This window comes from Motacilla alba, chromosome 26 (genome assembly GCF_015832195.1).
Source record: "Motacilla alba alba isolate MOTALB_02 chromosome 26, Motacilla_alba_V1.0_pri, whole genome shotgun sequence".
Classification (NCBI taxonomy): Eukaryota; Metazoa; Chordata; class Aves; order Passeriformes; family Motacillidae; genus Motacilla; species Motacilla alba.
Window position 1 is genome coordinate 6,125,034 of NC_052041.1, and position 23,527 is coordinate 6,148,560.

General features: G+C 44.2%; 1 protein-coding gene across 3 annotated transcripts; it reads left to right on the forward strand.

Moving 5' to 3' along the window:
* The first annotated feature begins 1,103 nt into the window (after positions 1-1,103).
* LRIG2 (leucine rich repeats and immunoglobulin like domains 2) lies at positions 1,104-23,308 on the forward strand. 3 transcript variants are annotated; one of them, XM_038162448.1, is made up of 19 exons: positions 1,106-1,392; positions 2,377-2,404; positions 4,684-4,755; positions 5,250-5,324; positions 5,812-5,946; positions 6,470-6,613; positions 6,744-6,887; positions 7,641-7,784; positions 8,018-8,161; positions 10,286-10,366; positions 11,189-11,260; positions 11,400-11,468; positions 12,939-13,102; positions 14,347-14,667; positions 15,649-15,930; positions 17,143-17,592; positions 18,066-18,215; positions 19,107-19,388; positions 20,279-23,308. In XM_038162448.1, the coding sequence occupies exons 4-19, from the start codon at positions 5,254-5,256 to the stop codon at positions 20,503-20,505; spliced, it is 2,880 nt and encodes a 959-aa protein (XP_038018376.1). In that variant the 5' UTR covers positions 1,106-1,392; positions 2,377-2,404; positions 4,684-4,755; positions 5,250-5,253; the 3' UTR covers positions 20,506-23,308. The 3 variants fall into 3 exon arrangements, 2 of the variants coding, with proteins under 2 accessions (XP_038018375.1, XP_038018376.1); XM_038162447.1 differs by lacking the exon at positions 2,377-2,404 and having other exon boundaries at positions 1,105-1,392; XR_005259763.1 differs by lacking the exons at positions 2,377-2,404; positions 20,279-23,308 and having other exon boundaries at positions 1,104-1,392; positions 18,066-18,433; positions 19,107-19,224.
* Positions 23,309-23,527: the final 219 nt, after the last annotated feature.

Here is a 23,527-nt window from a genome sequence, read left to right on the forward strand (position 1 = left end):
TTGCACTGGGGACTATTGTTGGAGAGACCTGTGCTAGGCCGTGGACTTTGCCTAAGTAGATTCTCCTAATTGAGCTCCCCTGAGCCTGGGGCAGCGTGGGGCAGCACTGCCAGTGGCCGCCCTGATGCAGGCAGCAGATTCCCACCTGGCATCTTCCCTGTACTTGCTCAGCCCTTTTTGCACAGATCATAAAGACTATCCTGAGCTGGAAGGGACTCACAAGGATCATCGAGTCCAACTCCACACCCTGAACACGACTCCCCAAAATCCCATCCTCTGCCTGAGAGCGTTGTCCAAACACTCCTTGAGCTCTGGCAGCCTTGGGACCATGACCACTCCCTGGAGAGCCTGTTCAGTGCCCGACCACCCTCTGGAAGAACCTTTTCCTGATATCCATTTTAACTGTCCCCTGACAAAGCTCCAGACGTTCCCTTGGTTCTTGTCATTGGTCACAGAGAGCAGAGATTGGAGCTGCACCTCTGCTGGCCTCGGGAGGAAGACGATGAGCTCTGCCTCAGACGCCTCTTCTCTGGGCTGAACAAAACAAGTGATCTCAGCAATTCCTCATGGCCCCTCCAGACTTTGCACCATCTTCATAACCCTCGTTTGGACACTCTCTAACAGCTTTATATCCTTGCCCATGTGCCAGCAGCAACAGGCAGAGCACTTCTGCCTTGCTGCTCTGTGGCAATCTCCTTCCACCTGCCACCAGCATCCAATTCCAGTTTCTGGAGCCATCAGAAGCCGTGCCCTGAACCACTGACAGAACAAGCCGACGGTGCAAACGGACGGAAGGAAGCTCGGGAGACCGCCCCGCTCCCGCCGGCCGGCTGAGGGGCACCGGGCCCGCCTGGCCCCGCCGCTGCCGCCCTCAGGCGAAGCCGAGTGGGAGGGGCTTGCGGCGGCACCGCCCACTCTGTGCCCGCCGGCCGCGGGGCCGCCCGGGCTGCCGGCGCTGCCACTGCGCCTGCGTGCCCCGCCCCGAGAGCCCTGGCGGGGGCTAAGGGCGGGACTTAAGGCGGCGCCTCGCTCCCCTGGCCCCGCCCAGCCCGGTGAATCAGCCGGAAGGCAGCGGGGGCGGGGCTAGAACGGGCCCCGCCCCTCGCCGCCTGCGCGCTGCGGTGGCTCCGGGCGGGGCGGCGCGGCCGGGCCGGGGATGCGGGGAGCGGGGCCGGCCGTGCGGGCCGCCCGCGGGCCGCTGCCGCGGGGCCGTCCGCTGCTCTTGCTGCTGCTGGCGGCGGCAGCAGCGCTGTGTGCGCGGGCGGCCGCCGCCGAGCCCTGCGCCGCGCCCTGCTCGTGCCGCCGCGGCCTGCTGGACTGCAGCCGGCAGCGCCTGCCCAGCGGGCCGGGCCCGCGGAGGATTCCGCCGCTGCCCGCCGGCACCACGGGGCTGTGAGTGAGCGCGGCGAGGCTGCGGGGCCGGACGGGCGGTGGGCTGTGCGCGGGTCTCGGCCTGGCGGGGCGGCGGTGCGGGCCGGGGCCCGGCGGCGCGAGGCCCGGGCTGAAGGGCCGGCAGGGCTCGGGGCTCGCTGTCCTTATCTCTCTCTGTAAATCCCTGGCGGGAGGGTGCAGCCAGGTGGGGGTCGGGCTCTCTTCCCAGGTAACAAGCGATAAGACAAGAGGACATAGTCTTCAGCTGTGCCAGGGGAGGTTCAGGTTCCACATCTGGAGGAATTTCCTCACAGAAAGGGTGGTTGGCTTTGGAAGGGGCTGCCTAGAGAGGTGGTGGTGTTCAAGGAGCGCCTGGACGCGGCACTCAGTGCCGTGGTGTGATTGACGAGGTGGTGTTTGGTCATAGGTTGCACTCAGTGATCTTGGAGGTGTTTTCCAGCCTGATTGATTCTGTGATTTTGTCCGCGGGATGTTCTCACGGAGCCCGGAGCGCTGCGGGCAGAGCGGCCCCGGCAGTGGTGCCCCAGGCTGGGAGGCGGCTCTGCAGGTGGGGTCTCACCTGAGTGGGGCAGAGGGGCAGAATCGGCCCCTCCTTTGCTGCTCATGCTGGGGGATCAGCCCAGGGCTCAGGGGGGGGTGTTCTGGGCTGCAGATGTGTGTTTCTGTTGAGCTTCTCATCCACCAACATCCCCAAGTCCTCCCCAGAGCTGCTCTTAATCCATTCTGTGTCTGTCCTCTGTTGTGGCTTTCAGGATTTTGGCACATGAAGCATGGGTGATGTTTTTTCTTCACTAGTACTACTCTAGCAGTTCTGAATCTAAATGAGCTATAATGTATACCAACTGTTTAAAATTAATCAAAGCCTATTTTTTCTCCCATGATCAAGTCCCTGATGTGCTTTTCTCTATTAGTTCTGTGATACCACTTCAACTGGCACTGAGGACTAAAAATTCTTCTTTTTCCTAATTCTCAAATTACTTGCAGGTGGTGCTTCCAGTGTGTGTGTGTGCAGGTTGGTTTTATTATCACTTTTTGTTTTTAATAAGGCCAGCAGAGCAGAACTTGGTTTTCATGATGGAAGTACTGAGGAAACTAACTTCATTTTTCCTCTGAAATTATATATGTTTTGTGGCTAACCTGGTGGGTGATGAAAAACTTTGTGACGTTAGGGAGTTAGGAATTTTTTTTTGTATGTCTGCCTCTGAACATTAGTTTCTTTAGAGCAAGGAATGCCAGCCCTTTGGGTAGGAGCAGAGGGAAGCACAATGCTGGTGGTTGCTGCCTCTAGTCCCATAGTGGTAGGTGTGTTTATATATCCTGGTAACCAGAGAGACGATGAATAGAAGTAGTTCAGGTATCAGTTAATTAGTTCAGCAAGTTCTGTTCACGGTAGATTTTTTGGGTGAGCTCATCTGGCTGCCTGCATTCTGCATCAACACCTCTGCTGTGCCACAGTATGCTCAGCTTGGCTGAATTAGGGTCATTCTTCATCATCCATAATCGGTTTGGTATGTGTGTTCTGTTTTATTTACTCAAGAGATAAGTACCACTTAAGCTCAAAATGAATGTTTAGATAATGTTATATACAATACCAGATGAATCTCTAAAATACAAATTTTGCATGTTTGCTCTGTATTCTGCACAGCTTGGGCCTCCCAGTTACAAAGGCTGCTTAAAGGATGGATTCTTTGGTCTTAGCTTTTCCAGAACAAGGGAATGGCATCTGGTTCTCCAGAACAGCAGGAATCTTAGCTGTGTGATTGATTGATCTCTAAACACAGAAAATCAGCCAATGTATTTCATTCTGTATTTTGTGATCAGTTGGTCTGTTTGAAAAAGAAAAGCATCAGTAAACATAATGTAGATATAAATAATGTCAGAATCACTTTAAATATCAACTGTACCCAACTTCTTGAAAGAGGGTGTATTGTAATGAAAACTCTGTTGTAGTCCAAATCTGAGTAATAATAGAAAAATACTTCCCTGTGCTTTCTGAATTAAAATCTTAATTTCTAACTCAGTAATTAGACAGTAGGCTTCTGGGGGGGATAACTGGATGTTAGCACATCCTCATTATCCTCGTCCCATGGCTGTCAGTGTTTAAGAGGAATTTGGAGGAATTCAGCGTCCTGAATAATTTTAACATTTGTTCAGTCGTGAAGTAGTCAGGCAGGTGGACTAGAAGGTTGTAGGTTCCCTACCCAGCTAACATATTCTATTATAGTCTTCCTGAAAGCCTTAGAAAAATCAAGTTTCAGTTTTCTATGTGTATGAATCTTACTTCCAAGATGTATGTCAGTGCCCGCTAGCTGTGCCTGACACACAGGTTGGTCTGGCTCAGAACCTGTGGCCTGGTTTTGCTCATTAGTGGAGTATCTGCACACCTTGAGGGGTACATTGTTATCTTCCATGTCCATTGTCTCCTTCCTCCCTCTGTTGTGCACGGGTTCTTTGGAAACAGCATGGCTTAGTACTTCCTGCTCTGGTTAAACACTCTGCTCCAAGATTAGACTGCCAGCACTGGCTGGGTGCCTGCATGTTTGAAAAATTCAGGAAAGTCTACTGCTTGGATTTGGGATCATATTTCCCTCCACCTGTCTGTGCCAGGCTCCTGTGGATGCCCAGAGGCTGAGCGGGGTTCAGGGGAATGTGGGCAGCTGGAGAGAGTGTCTCGAGCATTAGCCCCCTGAGGTGGGAAGCCTGCTGAGGAGCAGCTCGTGCTTGGTTGTTTTTGTGTTTTTCCTAGTGTTCAGGGCTGGCTTAATTACCACATGCACTGAGGAAGCAGAGCTGCAGAACAGTTCTGCAACTGGCTGCAGTTCTTATCCTCTCCAGGTTCTCTTGAGTATTTTTTTTAATTGTTTCCAAACCCACACTGCTCTATCTGTATAATTTGCATCTTGGTATAATTAAAAGAATACATTAGCAACTGCCTGGCTTGCCATGACACCCAGGATTTTAATAATTCAGCAGAATCTTTACACTAAACCTTAGTGAAAGTTAACAACTATAACTATAGTTTGTCAACTATCAGTCCATGTTGTCTTTTAGTAGGTTGTGGTCTTACAGATCACAAATAATCTGCCAGAGCTCAAGGAGTGTCTGGACAATGCTCTTAGGCACGTGGTGGAATTTTGGGGTTGACCTGTTCTGGGCCAGGAATTGCACTTAATGATTTTTGTAGGATCAAGTTTGGCCCTCGGTGTGTTTGAGATACATGTTTTGGGTTTGTTGAGCTTTTATTATTATTATTATTCCAGGAACTAAATAACTTTTTTCTCTGTTCTCTAGGGATTTAAGTCATAATCATTTATTATCATCCAATTGGAGCATTGATTTGTCTGTCCCTACTCTCCAAGAAGTGTAAGTTGTTTTTTGTGAGGATAAAGTCTAAAGATATCCTACCTAATTCTAATTAGAATGTTTTATTGCATGTCAAGATACCTGGTCTGTCTTGCAGAAATATTCAGTGCAAGTTAATTAAAAATTGATGCTCCATGTTGGCAGCACTTTTTTTGTTTAAAACTATTGTGTTGTGAGCAGAAATCTTTCCCATGAAAGATCAGAAGACCAGTAATTTAAAGAGAGATGAGGAATATTTGTTTTGGCTATAGCTGATTTTAAATGAAAGAGAAGTAATGGTATCCATGAAAACAAGAAAAGCTAGCACATTTGACTGTTCAAATTGTTCAAAATATTAGTATTTAAGCTCTTGGGGAATCTTTTTTGTCAACTACTAAGTATTGTTAATACAGTAAAAATTTTAAATGCATTGATATGAATTATTTCTGCTGTATACAGAAGGATTTTTCTCCTCTTTGAAGTGTCAGTAATTTTTTTTTTGCCCTCTATTTAAGGAAAATGAATTACAATGAGCTAAGTGAAATTCCATATTTTGGAGAAACAACTTCCAATATAACTCTTCTCTCATTGTAAGTAATAGCTCATCTGCCTTTTTCTTGTTTGACAAATGGGAGAATCATGTTAGAATTCTGCTATCAAATTGTACGAAAACATCTTTTTTCTTGAAATACTGCTCATGTGAAGAGCATCAGGGAATATGTAAGCACTCTTTAAAGAAATACAAATCAGTTAGACAATCAAGTCTCCCTAAATTACCAATAAAGTGCAGTCAGCCGAGGCAGGCAGCTTTGAAGGGGTGGGATTCAGTCCAGGAACTTCCCACAGGACCAGCTCATCCATAGGCCTCAGAATTTGAATCTGTTCATATGTCATGGTGGCAAATAGCTCTTGGATTTGCAGTATTGCTTTAGGAATTAACACTTTTGTGGGCATGTTGTGCATGTCCCATTCATGAAGCTCACTAATACTGTTGATATACTGAATCCTGGTGGTGTTTCAGCTGTGCGTCCAGAAGGATGAGATGTGATAATCATATTTATTGCTGATCTTTTTCAGGGTGCACAATACCATTCCAGAAATAAATGCTGAGCAACTCCAGGTCTACCTTTCGTTGGAAAATCTAGATCTTAGTTCTAATCTTATCTCAGAAATTAAAGCCTCTTCCTTTCCACGAATGCAACTGAAGTACCTGTAAGTATGAGTGATCTACTGTCTCTGGGATTCCTGGCTCTACAATGATAATGTTGGAGACCTCATTTACTCCTAAATTAGCGTCTTAAAGTTGACATCCTTACACAGCTTTGAACTGGTAGCAGTGCTTAATGGAGCTACAGATGTTCTTGAAATAAAATAGTTTTCATACCAATCTGTATTGTATTTTCCCAAATAACACTGAAAACAGCAATTGCTGTTGTCAGAATGCAGGTACATAAGCCAGCAGGGACAGGGAATAATTTCTGCCCTGTTTGAGTAGATCACTGTGGACATTGTGTTAACCACTTCTAACTGAAACATGGACATGCCGTAAAAATCAGCTCCTCACACCTATTCCTCTGGGAGAAAGGGTTTAGCTTGGTGATTTAGATTTCTCATGTGACTTCACAAGGGTCTTGGGTTATGTTAATCAGTGGTTGCTCTGAGGTGCTTGTGCCATTGTGTTGATCAAATTCTCTGTGTTCTGAAGGGCCTCCTTCTTTCTTCCTTTCTTCCTTAGGAATCTGAGTAACAACAGAATAACTACTCTAGAAGCAGGTTGCCTTGATAACTTATCTAGCTCACTAATGGTGATAAAACTGAACAGAAATAGGATTAGTATGATTCCACCAAAGATCTTCAGATTGCCTCATGTGCAGTTTCTGTAAGTAACAGTCTTGAAAACATCCAAACAACATTTACAGCTGAGCTGTTAATCTCAGCATGTTCTTGACTTTCACACAGTGGTGCTTGTTGCAAAGTGTCCTAATATTTGACTGTCATCTTTATGAAAGGGAACTGAAAAGGAACCGGATTAAAATAGTAGAAAGTCTTACATTCCAAGGATTGGAATCCTTAAAATCCTTGAAAATGCAGCGCAATGGGATTAGCAGACTGATGGATGGAGCATTCTTTGGCCTGGGTAATATAGAGGAATTGTGAGTATGCCTGGATGTGGAATTTTTTAGCATAAAGAAAATGGCTGTGGGGAGTTGTGTCCTGTGTGGTTTCCCATATATCAAGGCTGTGCTGAGATATTGATGAAATCATAGGAAAAGAGTATTTTCCCGTTATTTTTATGTCATGTCTGATTACTTCAGAAGGGGTAAGATACACTTCCCCATTCCTGGAAGTGTTCAAGGCCAGGTAGAATAGGCCTGAATAGGTTGAATAGAGCAACCTGGTCTAGTGGAAGGTGTCCCTGCCCATGGCAGGGAGTTGAAATTGGAAGATCTTTGAGGTCCCTTCCAACACAAACCAGTGTTGTGATTCCTTTATATTGGTCCTCTTTCCAGCTTCTTCCTACATGCTGATCAAGAATGTTTGCCTCTGTAGTTGCTTTTGCTGGTTTTCATTTGCAGTCCCCATAACATGGGGTTGTTCTTTCCTCCATGACTTTGACAGTGTGAACACAAGGATGTATGATGCAATATTAGCAGAAGACTTCTTTTTTAAAGTTATTTTTGAGAATAGAGATTATAGTTTTGTTTCTGCCACTCAAACCCTGAAGCAGTTCTTCATATACTTTAGTTAATTTTTTAAAATTCAACAGGATTGAACGAATCATGCATTTTGTGTTGTCTGAGGCTTAAAGTTAGTAAATAATTTTGAGATCCATAAGGTGAAATTTTGTAAGTAGATGTTTCATTGATTATCTATTTGGTAAATGTTTTTTCCGTCTAATTCATTAGAGAACTGGAACATAATAACTTGACAGAAGTAAACAAGGGCTGGCTGTATGGGCTGCGGACATTGCAACAACTCTACGTTAGCCAGAATGCCATCACCAGGATCAGCCCAGATGCATGGGAATTCTGCCAAAGACTTGCTGAGCTGTAAGTCCTGGGCTGCTATTCATTGGGGATTTTTGAAATGTTGCAGTTATTGATTGGCAAGAATGAATTACTGAAGGAAGTACTCAATTTCCTTGCTAGGCCCACGGTAATGTTGTATTTTAATTATAAGTATTCTGTTAGGGAAATTAGAACACAATAGTTAATCAAGTCAGATAGTATCTTAATAATTAATCCCCCTGCATGCCTTTAAAGTGTGTGTTGAATGTTTTCAGAGACTTGTCATACAATCAGCTCACTCGCCTCAAGGAATCTGCCTTTGTGGGACTTGGTCTATTGGAGAAGCTAAACCTGAGTGACAATCGCATTAATCACATTGCTGATGGCGTCTTTAGAGGTCTGACAAATCTTCAAACCTTGTAAGTACAGAAAACTTCAAACAGAAGTATCAGTTTAATGCAATTTTAGTTTAAGTGGAGCTTTTGGAAGTAGAGACAATGGATATTGCACTGTGGGAGCCTGAGATCAGTGTTGGTGCTGTCCTGCCTGCAGGTGTGGTAGGGCTGATCATCTTTTGGCTTGCCAAGATGACAGGATTCCAGCCCAGCTAAAACAAGCCAACCACTCAATTGTAGAGGTAGTGAGAAACAATGGTCTTGGTGGCCTTGAGTGCTCAGATGTGTGTCCTGTGGCTTCTGAGAGGTGTGGGTACCTTGTGTATCCAGCTGTGGAGCAAATAGCCTGGAGCTCTTCATCTAGAGGGTTTCCTTTGGTTTGGAATCTCAGAAACCAAGGACTGAACCCTTCTGTGTTGTAGAAGGTGTGGTTTAGCCCATCTTGCTCATGTGCTGACCTCACAAACATAACAGGAGGTGTAGAATGCTGTTGAAGGCACAGCTTTGCACTTGCCAGGACCTTTTCTGGCAGATCTTGGATATTTCTGAAGAGACCCAGTCCTGTCCCATGTAGATCTGAACAGTTGTAATTATCCCAAACAGTACTTGAGAAAGGAGTGAAAATTTATAACCCCTCTGTCACTTCATTAAATAAATGCTTAAATAAGCAAATTCACCAGAGAGATTCATGTAAGCAGTCATACTCTGTTAACCTTAATACAACCTTTTAATGAAATAATTAAACCTAATTTCTTAAATTTAGAGTAGCATGAAAAAGAACAAGAGCAGATTAATTAGTAGGTTGTCCTGGGCTCTCAGGGGTGTCAACAGTGAGGGCCTGGCCCTTTGCTTTGGGACTGGAATGTGCAGGATGGAGAGCAGTGGTGATTAACAAGCCTCCAAGCATTAGTGCCCAGCCAGGCATGAGGAGCCAACTCCTCTCTCACACAATGAGGGGTTTTCTTTTGGCCTGCTCACTCATTTTGCTGAGTGGTCTGAGTAGTGGAGTGTAAAAATACCTCAAAAAACAAGAGATGCCGTGTGGTTTTAGTTCCATTGTTGGTTGTTTGGTGCTACAGCTGGTGTATGTATTTCTGTGTGGAGTTTTAACAGGACTTTTATATTTCAAAGTAAGAAAAATAAGAAAATTGTGTGTTACCACTGATGGTATCCTGGAGGTTGATCCCAGTCTCTTCCACGGTGGTGTTCTACACAGTTTACAGTCTCACATAATGGGGAAGTAGATACTTCATTTTTCCCTCATTAGCACAGGGAAAGAGGTGTTTATATGAGTGGTATGTACAGTTGCCTGTGTATGCAGCTAGTTTTGTGTCAGTTGACTCGTTTGGAAGCTTCATCTAGCTGTTGCATGGAATATCAGGTAAAACACAGGGCGGACTATTTTTTATTAGTGTGATTTCCTTTAATTACAATCCTCTCTATGCATGGTGGTATCAAAGCAGATGCTTCTGGCTCAGTCCATGCCATTCAGGCTAAAAATGCAAGTGAATTTATTTCATCTTCTTTCTGAAGAGCATTTAATCCTCTCCAAACTGTATTGCTCTATTGCTTTTGCTGTTCAGACCTTTCTTCTCCATGAGGGGCTGAAGTGCTATGCTGAAATAGTCAGAAATACCATTAGCTGATAACAAGATTTGTGAGCAGAATATCAACTTCCTCTTGAAAAGCCACCAAGGTGTGCCTGGCAGGCCTACAATGTAGCCTAGGTATAATTCCTTAGTATGCTAATGCTGGTATAAGCCTGTCACTTGTGAAGATTAATGCTGCTGGTGTATTGGTTAATTCCCTTACATGAACGAGCTCGCTTCAGGAGCCTCTCCCAGCTCCTGGCATATAGGCCATCACATGAAAAGTGCTGGTCAGACTGGGGCTTTCCTTAAATGCCGCATCAGGAAGTTGTGCTGCAGAATTTGTTTGTGGTGCTTACTGCAGCACTTACCATGAAGTTTTCCCTTTTGCCCCTCTGAAGTGAGAAATTAATCTCCTGACAAGTTTAGTTTTGTAAAAGATTTGAGACCTTCCAGGTGTGCCAGAGCCCCATACCTGGCCTGTCTTCCCCAGCTCACCACTAGCCCTGGTCATGATGATGTTCCAAGTCTGCTTTCTGAGAAATGTCTTCTCCTCCAGGGACCTGCGGAACAATGAGATCTCCTGGGCCATAGAAGATGCAAATGAAGCTTTTGTGGGACTCAGCAGGCTGGATAAACTGTATGTATTAGAAACTAAGGGAGCAACAGCACTTTCCAGGCATGCAGAGAGGGAGAGTGCAAAATATTAAGTAGTTGTCAGTCAATGGCAGGAGGCAGAAAGCCTTTCTCACAGTGTTTTCCACTTGTGTGTAACAACCACTCCATGTAGTCCTGGGTTCCTTGTTCAGGAGCATCGGATCCATGTAGCACTGCATTTCCTTACAGCACCAATTTGATGAGATTGAGCAGAAGTATTTGACTGCATTCATTATTGAATACCTCACTCTCTCTGTGTGGTGGTTGTCTTTGGGTAAAAGTTACTACTTATCAAAAAAAAAAACAAAAAAACCCAAAATACAAAGTATTTTTGAGCAAATTCGAAACACTATTGCATTAACAAAGTGCTTGATACTTAGACTTTGCACTTTTCATCCAGTGCCATTTGTTTTATAGGAAGCTCCAGCCTGTGTAGTTACAAACGTTGTTTATAACAAATAGCCAGGTGTGAGGGTGCAGTCCAGGAAGTTGTGTGATGGTAACAGGTTGGTATTAGGAAATTATTGCTTCATTCCCAAGTTCTACTTATTGCTGTTTCATCCTCCTGACTTAAATTATTTTCTGGCACATTTCTAACCCAAATCACTAAGTTGAAAATAGAAAAGAAGCCCTGTTCTCAGGAAAATTAGTTGAGCCTTTAAGCTAAAAAGAATAGTATTTAGTCCTGTATCTCAGCTAGAATTAGAAAAAAAAATGTAGTTAAGCATCATAGGGGTATTTCTTTTGGGTCTCGTTTGTGAACTCTTATTGACATTCAGACTGGTTTCTGGACCTTTATTTTCAGAATCTTGCAAGGAAACCAAATTAAGTCAATTACCAAAAAAGCATTCTCTGGTCTCGAAGGACTTGAACATCTGTAAGTATTTTAATTTGTACAACTCCTAATTATTTGTCAACTTCAGTCTTGTGTTCTCTGTGAGATTTTCAAGTATTTAACTGAAGGCAGCATATGAAATCACACTGACTCCTCATTGTGCTCTTTGCTTAACTTACAGAGATTTAAGCAACAATGCAATAATGTCCATCCAAGAAAATGCCTTTGCCCAGGCTCAGCTGAAGGAGCTGTAAGTTCATAACAATTATTTAGAGATTCTTTACAAGCCCTACCTTGGAAAGAATTCTTCAGCCATTGTAGGGTTGTTTGAAGTTGTCTGAAGTGTGCCTGCTTTCATCATTAAATATTTGCAGCAATGCTGGTAAAGTATCAACTCAAAGTTGGTAGTAGAATATTTAGATTCAAGGTTTGATAAACTCTTCAACTGTATTTCCTTATTTGCAATTAGAAGGAGGTAACTTTTTCTTGCAGTACTGAACCATTAAGCTTTTCCTATCCTATGATTTTGCAGCAGGCTCAGCGCTGCATGTAGGCAGTGAACAAAACAAATAATTCATCAGGAATCTCTGAGGGGGGTTAGAAAATCCTGTGTTTTTCTTCCTTTTTTGAGGGGCTTTAAAATTCACAGCTAGACAAGATTTTGTATGTGCTCAGCAGATGTTTAAGCTGATAGGGTCTCTTGTGGTCTTCAGACATCTGAAGTAGTATAATGTGAAATGACCTTCACACCCAAGACTAATGCTACTGTAATACAGTACTTTCTGTGAGATGAAGTCTCTGACTGTTGTAATCTGGTCTAAAACTGTTACTCCATTAGCTAACCTTGGCCAGATGGACTTAGTCTGCAAGATCTGCCGCTGTGAGGAGACAATTTCAGGTGTTAAAGTTGCCTTCTCGGATGTATTTTAAAAGTGATGAGTCATTGATAATGTGCAGGCAAAGAGCAGGATGGAATCCTGGCTTGTTTGGTGCCTCTTTTCTCCCATGGCTGGCTGCATCTTAGGACAGATCACTTCTTGTTAAATGCTAGACTGTCTCAAGTCAGTCAAACTCATATTTGGAGTATGGCAAACAAAACTCAGTCCCCCCATGTCTTGAAGTCAGTTCAGAGGTGGCGTCTGGCACTCCAGTGGATGAGTAATAATACTTAGGAAACTTTGAAAGCAGATGGTAGGAAAGAAGAGACCCATCATTGTTTTCTGTTGGTAGGTTTTCTGTGGAGCAGAGAAAATGAGCTGCAGTTGATATCTGTATGAAACAAATCACTTTTGGCCTTAAATATTTATCAGCTGGCATTAAAATGAGAATTGAGGCTTCTGCTCATTTCATAATGGCAGTTGTGTTTAGTTTGAAACATGGCGCTGTACTGCAATGTTATGTTCTTTTAATTGCTTTAAAGAGGGATGAGATATTTGTAAAGACAAGCTTAGTGGTTTTGGGATTGTTTTTTTAGAAGTTGAAACTCTGAGTTTATATTCTCCAGGATTAAAATGAAATGTTAGGTTTTAATGCTGACATAGAGGGACTGATTCTAGCATAAATACCCAAGATTTTATAATAAATACCCATAGGTATAAAATAATACTGTAAATCTGATATGTCTGTATGTGTGTGCTTTAAGTTGCTTTGCTGTGTGAAATCAGGTGTATGCATGTGAAATAAACTTCACTCACCCTTCTGTTCTGCCCTGTTTCTGCAGAGTGTTGAACACAAGCAGTTTGCTTTGTGATTGCCAGTTGAAATGGCTGCCCCAGTGGCTCAGTGAGAGCCACTTGCTGCAGGCTGTCAGTGTCAGCTGTGCTCACCCTGAGTGGTTGGCAGGACAAAGCCTTCTCAGTGTGGACCTGGATGACTTTGTTTGTGGTTTGTATTTTTAGTGACTTTTGATACAAAAGCACAGTAACACAAGTCTTGTAGCTGAAATCAAGCTGTAGTTCTGGGGAGGTACTTGGTCCTGGCCATGGTGCCCATGTACAATCCTGAGTCTGCTGTGAGTTTGGGGTTTAATTCTGCATCTCTTTGCTGTGTTTTGTGGTGTTTGAGCACTGAAGTTAACCCGAAGGAGTAGTGCTGTTGGGCATTGTTTTTTATTTAGATTATTAGTAAGAATGGATTATGCTTTCATTCTCCCTGTTTATGACTACCTTTAGCTTTGTAAGGTCTGTTTGACACTTTCTTCCTGCTTCTTGCCCATACCAGCAGAATATTGCAGAATCATAAAATAGTTTGGGTTGGAAGGGACCTTAAAGATCATCCTGTTCCAATCCCTGCCATAGACAGGGACACCTTCCATGAGAACAGGTTGATCCAAGCCCTGCTTAACCTGGCCACAAGCTCTTCCAGGAATGGGAAAGCCACAGCTCTGGGCAAAAATGAGAGTAGTTCAGACTCTGGCATGTTTTCTGGTGCTCCATAACTGTGATGTTTACGGTGGTCTCAAACTCTTTGCCCAGAGTCTGTGTGAAGCCTGTGGCAGGCCTGATGTTTCCCTTTCCTGGTGAGCAAATTTATAGCAGTTATTTGTGTATGTGCAATTCTTTCATTGCTTTGGTGGCAAAGGCTACAACAGTAATCATGTAGGTGCACGCACCCACTTCTCCACTCCAATACCACTACGGTGGCATCTGACAGAGCTCTGCTTGTGTCTGTGGGAGTGTCTTTGCTGAATTTATGGATTTGGAAATCAGTTTCATCAAGTGGGAGGAGTTAGTGAAGTTCCAGCTTGTTATGCTTTGTGCTTGTTGAACTTCAAGGCTCTTCAGGGTATTTAAACTATCTGAAAGTAAGTCTCAGTCCTTCATAAAATGGTCTGGCTCTTCAGCTGAGCAGGATTTTTGAGTGTGATGTAAATATAGCAAGTTTCAGAGGTTGGACAAAAGGCAGGGCTGCTCAGCACCACACTTCTACACTGATTGTTTTCAATGCTGATTCTTCTGCCTCCTTCACAGCTTGATTTCCAGCTCAAAATAGCTGAATTTGTGCCCCACAAGCAGGACATCTGTTCCCAAAGTTTTGGTTTTGTTTACATTGTCTTTTGAGTGAGTTTTCTTGCAATCTTAATTCAATTTTAAGAGGAAAGTAGCTGATCTTCGTGCTTTTCTTTTCAGATAATTTCCCTAAACCACAGATCAGAGTCCACCCGGAGACCACGGTGGCCCTGCGAGGCACAAATGTGACCCTGATGTGCACTGCTGTGAGCAGCAGTGACTCCCCTATGGCCACGGCCTGGCGCAAAGACAGTGAGGTCCTCTATGATGCCGACGTTGAGAACTTTGCCAGGTACCAGCAGCAAAGTGGGGAGGTGCTGGAGTACACCACTGTCCTGCACCTCTTCAATGTGAATTTTACTGATGAAGGGAAATACCAGTGCATTGTCACCAATCACTTTGGCTCCAATTATTCCAACAAAGCCAAGCTGACTGTCAATGGTAAGTGATAATGGTAAAAAAGGAGAAACACTCTGAACCTAAAACTCCATTTAAGTAGCCACAAGTCTATTTTTCACTAAAGCTGGCCCAAAATACTCTTGCAAATATCAATGGGATTTAGAGGTATCACGCATCATTTTATAAAGCTGTAAATAAGTGATTTTTTTTTTCTTTTGTGGATGAAAAGCCTCTGTTCACTTTTTTGAAAGTGGCATTTATCTCCCATGCTTTATTAGAACACAATTAGTTGTTCATCTTGTTAAATGGAGGTGGAATTCTTTAAACTAGAAGCTCCCTCTACTGTCTCCTCAGAACTCAGCACCTTTCCCACATGTTTGTAAAAACTGGGGAAGACTCGTCAGAAAATAAGTGGTAAAAACTCTGGAAAGTCAAAAGTGAAGTATTTTTTTAATTATTTTTAGCCATCATGATTCAGTTTATTTTGAGGGAAGGAGAGGTAAGAAGATGATGTTCACATCAGTCAGCAGACCACTGGTCTCCAGAGTACCTCAGAGCAGAGGTGATGAGATGGAAGCTTACCTTCCCTGTTAGCAGAGAAGAAAAATATGGCAAAGACTTTTCCCTTGATGCTTCCCGTGAGAAATCATCTTCACATCATCTTAGAGGAATTTAATGTCTTTAAACTGAAATAGAGTATGTTTGCATTGGATATTAGGAAGAAATTTCTCCCCGTGAAGTTGAATGGAAGGTGTCCTTGCCCTTGGGCGTGTATTGTCTTAAGGGTCTCTTCCAACCCAAAGCATTCTGTGATTCTATGAACACTGTAAATACTGTATTTAAATTTTGGGAGAAAGGCTCTTAGAAATAACCACTGAAAATTTGTGCAGTTCTTCAGAAGAATCTGTTGCTCTCTCTTACGGAGTGTTTCAGATATGCTTTCAAATTTCCTCTCTGCTGTGGAGCTTTTGCTGCATTTTACCTGATAATGAAAATGTTGAATCGATGTCCTCTTTGATCCAGAGCTCCCTTCTTTCCTGAAAACTCCCATGGATCTCACTATCCGCACTGGGGCAATGGCCCGGCTGGAGTGTGCTGCCGAGGGTCACCCCCCACCTCAGATCTCCTGGCAGAAAGACGGTGGCACAGATTTCCCTGCTGCAAGAGAGAGGAGGATGCATGTCATGCCTGAGGACGATGTGTTCTTCATTGCAAATGTGAAGATGGAAGACATGGGGATCTACAGCTGCATGGCCCAGAACATCGCAGGGGGACTCTCAGCCAATGCCACCCTGACTGTGCTGGGTAAGTGTGACTGGCCTGTGCTGGCAGATGGATCCCTGCACATCTGCAGTGGAAGTGTAGCTTAGCTGTAAGTAGCAAGTTAAAATGGTGGAGAATGAAGTTAAAATACAAAGAGCAGCACTTGGTGTGATGTTTACACCGTGAAGCTTTAGAACAGAAGTTGGAGTTAAGTGCAGGGAGCTGAGGGGCATATCTTAGTCCAGCCGTGTAGATCAGGCAAGTAATTTGTGTTGCCTTACAGCAAATTTTGTCACAGGTAACAAACTTGCCACAAAGAAGACCAGTGGGATCTTGTGATGTGTGAGAGAGCATTGCCAGTAGGTCAGGGAGGTGATCCTGCCCCTCTGCTCAGCCCTAGTAAGGCACATCTGGAGTGCTGTGTCCAGTTCTGAGCTTCTCAGGACAAGAGGGATGCAGAGTCCCTGGAACAAGTCCAGCAGAGGCTACAGAGATGATGAAGGGACTGGAGCATCACTCTTACAAGGAAATGGTGAATTGTTGGACTTGATAATCTTAAAGGCCTTTTCCAACCAAAATGATTTCATGATTTTGTGAAAGGCTTATGGAACTGGCCTTGTTCAACCTTGAGAAAAGATGGCTGAGAGGAGCCCTCATTAATGTGTGTCCATGTCTGCAGGGAGGGGTCAGAGGATGGACCTGGCTGTGCTTGGTGGTGCTCAGCAATGGGACACGAGGCTGTGGGCAGAAACTGATGCACAGCAAGCTCTGCATGAATGTGAGGAAGAGCTTCTTTACTGTGCAGGAACAGGCTGCCCAGAGTGGAGTCTCCCTCACTGGAGATGTTCCTGGATGCAATCCTGTCCCGTGTATCCTGGGGTAACCCTGCTTGAGCAGGGAGGTAGGATCAGATGACCCACTGTGGTCCCTTCCAAGCTGACCCATCCTGTGAACTATGCTAAGTAATAATGGAAGGTCAGTTCCTTCCAGAGTGCAGCATTTTTTGAAGACATTGACTCTTAACCAAATTTAGAATTGGACTGGCACAGGTTTCCCAAAGCAATTGCAGCTGCGCCATCCCTGGAAGTGCTTGAGATGCTTGGATGGGGCTTGAAGCAACTTGGTCTAGTGGAAGGTGTCCCTTTCTATGGCAGGGGATGGGACAGGGTGATCTTTGAGGTCCCTTCCAACCCAAACCATTATAGGATTCCATGCTTCTTTGAAGTTATCTTACAATTTCACTTTTTGACCCAGAAACTCCTTCCTTCATGAGACCCCTGGAGGACAGGACAGTGACCCGAGGTGAAACTGCTGTCCTGCAGTGCATAGCTGGTGGCAGCCCTGCCCCTCGCCTCAACTGGACCAAGGACGATGGTCCCTTGACGGTCACCGAGCGGCATTTCTTCGCTGCAGCAAACCAGCTCCTCATCATCGTGGATGCAGGACTGGAGGATGCTGGGAAGTACACTTGCATCATGTCCAACACACTAGGCACTGAGCGTGGCCATATTTACCTAAATGTCCTGGCTTCCCCCAACTGTGACTCTTCCCAGAGTGCCATTGTCCACGAAGAGGACGGCTGGACAACAGTAGGGATCGTGATTATCGTTGTTGTGTGTTGTGTGGTGGGAACATCCTTGGTGTGGGTTATCGTCATCTACCACATGAGGAGAAAGAATGAAGACTACAGCATCACTAACACAGGTTAAGTGTCAGATCAACAGTCTCTGGTCCTGTTTTTAGTCCAAAATACTTGAAATTTCTGGATTTGTTACAAATGGATAAGATTAAAGAACTGAAGATTTCCTTATAAAATCCCATCAGGGTTTTGCTCAAATTCCTCCATTTTAGAAGTTCTTTTAAATACCAGAAGTGTGCTAATTCTATTCCTTATACACTAGGTTTGCCCTACATTGAGGGAAAACAGTAAAGTTTGGAAGTAGATATTTGAATAAATTTAGAAATGTCTTCAGGGCCTGGAATAATAGGTGTAAAGTTTCTTTCTGGCCCTGTCAGCTTTGAACTGGCTGTCTGGATTTGTAATTACTGAGGTAGAAAAAAGATACCTACATGTGAGTTGAAATTCTGGATATTCTTGTTAATGTGGGGAGTAGTGCTGGTAATATCTTAAAATCTTCACACTGTTTAATGTTGCCAATGTTAATTCTGCCTTGCAGAGGAGATGAACCTACCTGCTGACATTCCCAGCTACCTGTCCTCCCAAGGAACACTGTCTGAGCCTCAGGAGGGCTACAGTAACTTGGAGGCAGGGAGCCATCGGCAGCTGATGCCTCCAGCTGGCAGCTACATGCACAAAGGCACAGATGGTAAGCAAAGGCCTCAGGTGTGTTGTCAGTGCTTCATCAGGATGCCAATGGACAGTCTCATCCTCACAGCTTAAGTGTCAAGACAGATCTTTATCCTTTTTCTTTCCTTTGGCATCTCAAGAGTCCAGGCAGAAGAGGTGGAAATAGATTTTGCTTGGAAGATGACTAGCTGTGACTCCTATCCTTGGTATAAGGTTGGCTGGTTGGTTTGTTTTAAGGTTGGTTGGCTTGTTACAGTTATAACTAAAGGGTCTGCACTATTTCCCTACCTTGTTTGGACAATTTTCTGGATGCTCATGTCATTGAGCTTACAGAGATGCTTTCTTTGTCAAGCATCAAAATGCTGAGGACTCATCACTCGTTATATAGGCTGGCTTGAAAATTGATCCTCAGTGTAAATTTTTCACACCTGTCCATGGTCCCTCCAGCCCAGTCCCACTGCACTAGAGTCTGTATCCGGAGGGAGTTGAGAAGCAGCTCATCTAAGTGACTGGTTTATCGTCTGCTCTGATGAGTGTGGGCATGCAGGGGCAAGTCAGGTCCAAGATGGATGTGGGCAGGTATCCCAGTTTAATCCCTAGGCTGTTTCACTCTGGTGCCCAAGCTGGCTGAACCTCCATTGAACTTTTTTGCCCATGAAATAGGGGAGCATGTCTATGGTTCCCCATGTCAGCTTCAGAAGGGGACTGCTGTGGAGAATTTGGATGGGGGGAACCTGGGGGGTTTCTCATGTGACCTCTCAAGCTGAGTACTCTGTTACTCCCTTAACTGTAAAAAGAGCCTTCAGTCTGTGCTGCTGGAATAAACGACCATACCAGGACATAAAGCCTATTGAAATCTGGCATCCTCATCCTTTTTGAGACTATTTTATTTTTCCATTGTGTTCATCAGGTGGTGCAGCACCATTGGTGATCTGCTCAGATTGTTATGACAATGCCAACATCTACTCCCGGGCCCGAGAGTACTGTCCCTATGCCTTCATCAGCGAGGAGGACCCCCTGGATCAAACACTCCCCAACCTCATGGTGCAGATGCCCAAGGAAACATACACTGCACACACCCAGAATGAAAGCAGTGCTCTGGGTAATCTCTTAGCAGACAGAGATGTGCCTGTCTTCCTTACCAACCATGACAAAAAAAGTGATAAGAAGATCTCTTCCCAGCAGATTATTGGTGAGTGTCCACTTTTCCTTTTGTTGCTTTGTGTTCCCTGATAACTTTGGCTTTCGTTATGCTGCCCTTCTCTATTGACACACAGCTTCAAGTGCCAGTAGTTTGTGGAATAACTCACATTTATTAACCACTTGTTCTCCAAATGCCCATGTTGCATCAGCAACAGCTTGCATCCAGTACCTGAGATTGAAGAGGATGATGTTAAAAAGATAGAATTTCTTAATTTGCAGGTTTAAGTTTGTGGAATGTGAGCCTTTGCTTACTTCAAGGACATGTATTAACCAAAAGTTGGAGCTTCACGTAAGGAATTGAAATAGCCTTTCTTTTTGAGCTGGCCTGAAGTTGAAAGAACTCCCTAAATGGGTTATTTTTCTGTTGACTTTATTCCAGATCACCTTTTTAAAAATTCACACTGAAGCTCTGTGTGTTCCTGGTTACTGTAAGAGATTGCTGGAAAAGGAGAGCATCTAGTAAAATATACTCTCAAAACCAGAGAAAATCAGCTCAGAAGGATTGTAATTGCCAAATTACAGAGCTCAAATCTTTTTAAAATCTGAGTGTGATTGATCTTTGCTCTTTGTGAGCAGTGACAACACCTGAGAGAACAGCTGGAGCTGTGTCAGGGGTTTGGATTGGGTATCAGGAAAAGGTCCTTCCTCCAATGGGTGGTCAGGCACTGCCCAGGCTCCCCAGGGAATGGTCATGGCCCCAAGGCTGCCAGAGCTCAAGGAGGGTTGGACAACGCTCTTCAGGCACGGGGTGGAATTTGTTGGGGTGTCTGTGCAGGGCCAGGAGATGGACTCAGTGGTCCTTGAGGGTCCCTTCCAACTTAGGATATTCCTTGATTCTATGAACTTGCTTCTGTTCATCTTGTAATTTTTGTCCCTCAGAGCCCTTCCAGGTTCCCCTGTGGGGAGGCAGCAAAGACCTGGCTTGCTCTCACCCACAGTTCCTGCACCATCCATTGGCCCACGAGGCCCCGCAGCCGCTCCGCAGCGATGGCATGGCCAGCAGTGGCCGGGACCAGGCGTCACCCAGAGCCTGCCACCGGCTGCGCGAGGAGGATTTTGATTTTAACAGGACACGGAACATTCATGACCACAGTGAAACCACATGAAACACTTGCAAAGCCTTGAAAGCAAATCCACATTGACTGACTGTGTTTACTACCTCAGTACTAACCCCAAGGCCAAGGATGCTTGTGTATGTGTCTGCAAGTACTAAAGAGTCAGACTCTCTTGGAGGAGATGGCACATGCCCTTTTTTCTGCAACATTTCCATTGGAAATGGGAATGTGCACCAGAGAACACATGGAAAATTAGTGCTGTCTACAAAAATAGCATTAGAACATGGATTGTGTGATGCTGGAAGCAGTCTTTGTGGTGGTGCATGTTTTGGAAAGCTCTCAAGAACGTGTGTAGCTATTTCACCGTGTTTTGTCTGCTTGGAAACAAACCATCAGGGCCTCCTCATGGAATTCCCCCAGAACTGCAAGTGTAAAACTCTTGGCCAGCTTTTCCTTCCTTAGACTGTGGGCAGGTGTCTGTTGCCAGTCTAAATTTGGGGCTTGTTTTCTTCTATGAATAATGGACTCTAGTTGTAAATAAACTGGCATTTATAAATATTTTGTATACACCAAGCATATAAATGTGTTGACTGTAATGTAAATTATTTTTTATTAAGCCAAAGTATGTATCATACTGTTAGTCTTGACAGCTGCATATCAAGCCATATGGGGAGCTTGGGGGGACTGAAAGCTTGTTTGTGAGGGAATAGAGCTGTCTTTGTTTTGAAAAGTGCATTTACTTATAGATATGTGGTAGAACTGTGATATTGATGAATTTCATTGTTGCCTACAACCGTGTGCCTGGCTGACCTGGCTGCAAGCTGATCCATTTCATGATAGTAGCAGAATTTCAAGGCTTATCTAAGCTTTTATCTATAAAAAACCCCTTTGTATTGTATCTGCTGAGAGGGTCTCCATGTGTTTCCTAGCTGACAGTTAAGTGAACTTTTAAAAAGAATGTGGTGATGAAAAGCATGAGGTAAATTGAGAGAGCACTTGATGAATACTTATTTCTTCTGTGTAGCCAAAGGCATGTGGAGTTTAAAACACTGGTCCTTTTCTGCTGTAAAATATCAGGCTGCATTGTTGAATTAATAGTTCCCTTAAATCTTGGTGTGGTCAAAATGTTTAAATATTTGACAGGTGAGAAATGATACAATGCAGGGAACCTCTCACTACTGAAAAATCTTGCTGACACAGGGGAAGCTCAGACTCCATGGTTTCAGTGAGATGTGCCTGAGAAAATGAGGAAGACAAATGACATTACAAAGGCTTCCTGGAAAGTTGTTCTTTTTGGGGGAAATGCCCCTTTTTGTAGAAGGTGTTAAAAGACTCCTCAGGGATGGGTTTTCAGCAGGTACATTGTGCTCTGTGGTCACACCTTTAGAGTGAGGTGCTTCCTTCCTGGTCGCTGCTGCCTGCTTTGGAGCTGTAGGATTTGTACCCAAATAAAACCATTTGTGTGATATTTTTATAAAGACAGAAACCCCTTTTTGGCCCAGCTCAGTTGTAGGTATATGAGAATGCCCATCGATCCATTCCTGTACTGAAAGGTTTGCGACTCAGTTGTCAGGTCTAGTCGAGCAGAATCACAGTGGAATTCAGAGACTGTGGTGAAGTATTTGAGTAAATGAGTGGGGAAACACTGGGACTAATGATGCTTTTCCCATGGCTCTTCAGACAGGAATAATAGTCAAATCGTTGCAAATGAGTAAATATTTTTAAGGCCTCTTCCCATGCTCTCAAAGGCAGCATGGCTGCTTTGGTAGCCTGCAGCTTTAGTGGGAAGGGGATGCAGTTGTCCTTGACCTTTGGGTGAAATAGAGAGAAACACAGGTGTGTAAATTTTGGGATTCTGATGGGTGAAATCTTTAAAAAAACAAAACAAAGGTACCAGTTAATTTCTTTCTGGTTTTATTTCCTCCAGACTTTTCCTTCCCAGACAGCATTTAAAGCACAGTGCTCCCTGCTGCAGGGACCTAGCACTGTCAGTTTAAATCCAGATGAAAAAGGTCATGCCATGAAACTACAGCCCAGCAAAGCCTTATCCTTTTGGGCTGCTCTCTCAGCCAGTAGTCACTCAGGCTGCTGGGGCAAGGTGCTGCCGGCATCTGTGATTCCCAGCAGTGGGAAAACCGCATCCCTGCTGCTGCTGCTCTCTCATCGCCATTTGGCAAATGCTTGTTCCTATTTCTTTCATTCCTCTCTGGCTTTTTAGGAGCTGAGCTCACACAGATCTGTCACAGTGCAGCTGGCATTGTCCAGACCCTGAGAGTACTTGGGGTACAACTCCCTGGAGCAAGGGAGTTCCCTTTAGGTAGGTGAGACCTGCTTGTCCTGGGCCAGGGCTTTAAAATCACTGCTGTCTGCACCAGGACTATGCTGGCTGTCAGAGAGTGCAGCTAAAGCTGCTCTGATTTCTGTGAGAGAGTGGCCTATAAAAGCTGAATCCTGAATTAAGGCATTTACATCCTTCCATGAGCATTTAAAGTCCATAAGCTGGTTGTAAATAGCTGATGCTTGTAAGTAGGTGACACTTTGCTGCACTGTGGAGAAACTTCTGTAGACTTGGAGGAGAAAATCATTTGTGTCTTGTTTCCCCTTTGCAGAGGGACAGAGTGGCCTTTCTTTTTTCAGTAAAAACAAGCAATTGCCTCAATCAATGCCAAAGCACTACCGGTACAGGAACTGAGGGGGGTCAGAAGCAGCAAGAGCAAAGCTGTTTCTGTTCCCTCTTGCTATTTCCTATTGTCTATTTATATTTTTTTTCACAGCAGAATGTATATTTTGTATAGCATATGTAATATATGTTTGTCCATTGTAACATATGTCCAAACAATAAAATGCTGTATACATTGACCATTCAGTGTAACTCTGCTATTTTGCAAATTGAATAATTATATTTTGTCCTGTAGTATTTAATTTTCATGGGGGAAAAAAATAGAGTAAGCTTTGCCAACTGGACATGGTTCTGGGACTCTGAGATTTGGACAAGGTGACCTCCGGAGGGTGTTTCCACATAACCTTTCTCTGATTCTATGATTCTCATTTCAGTTTTCCTGCAGGAAGTACC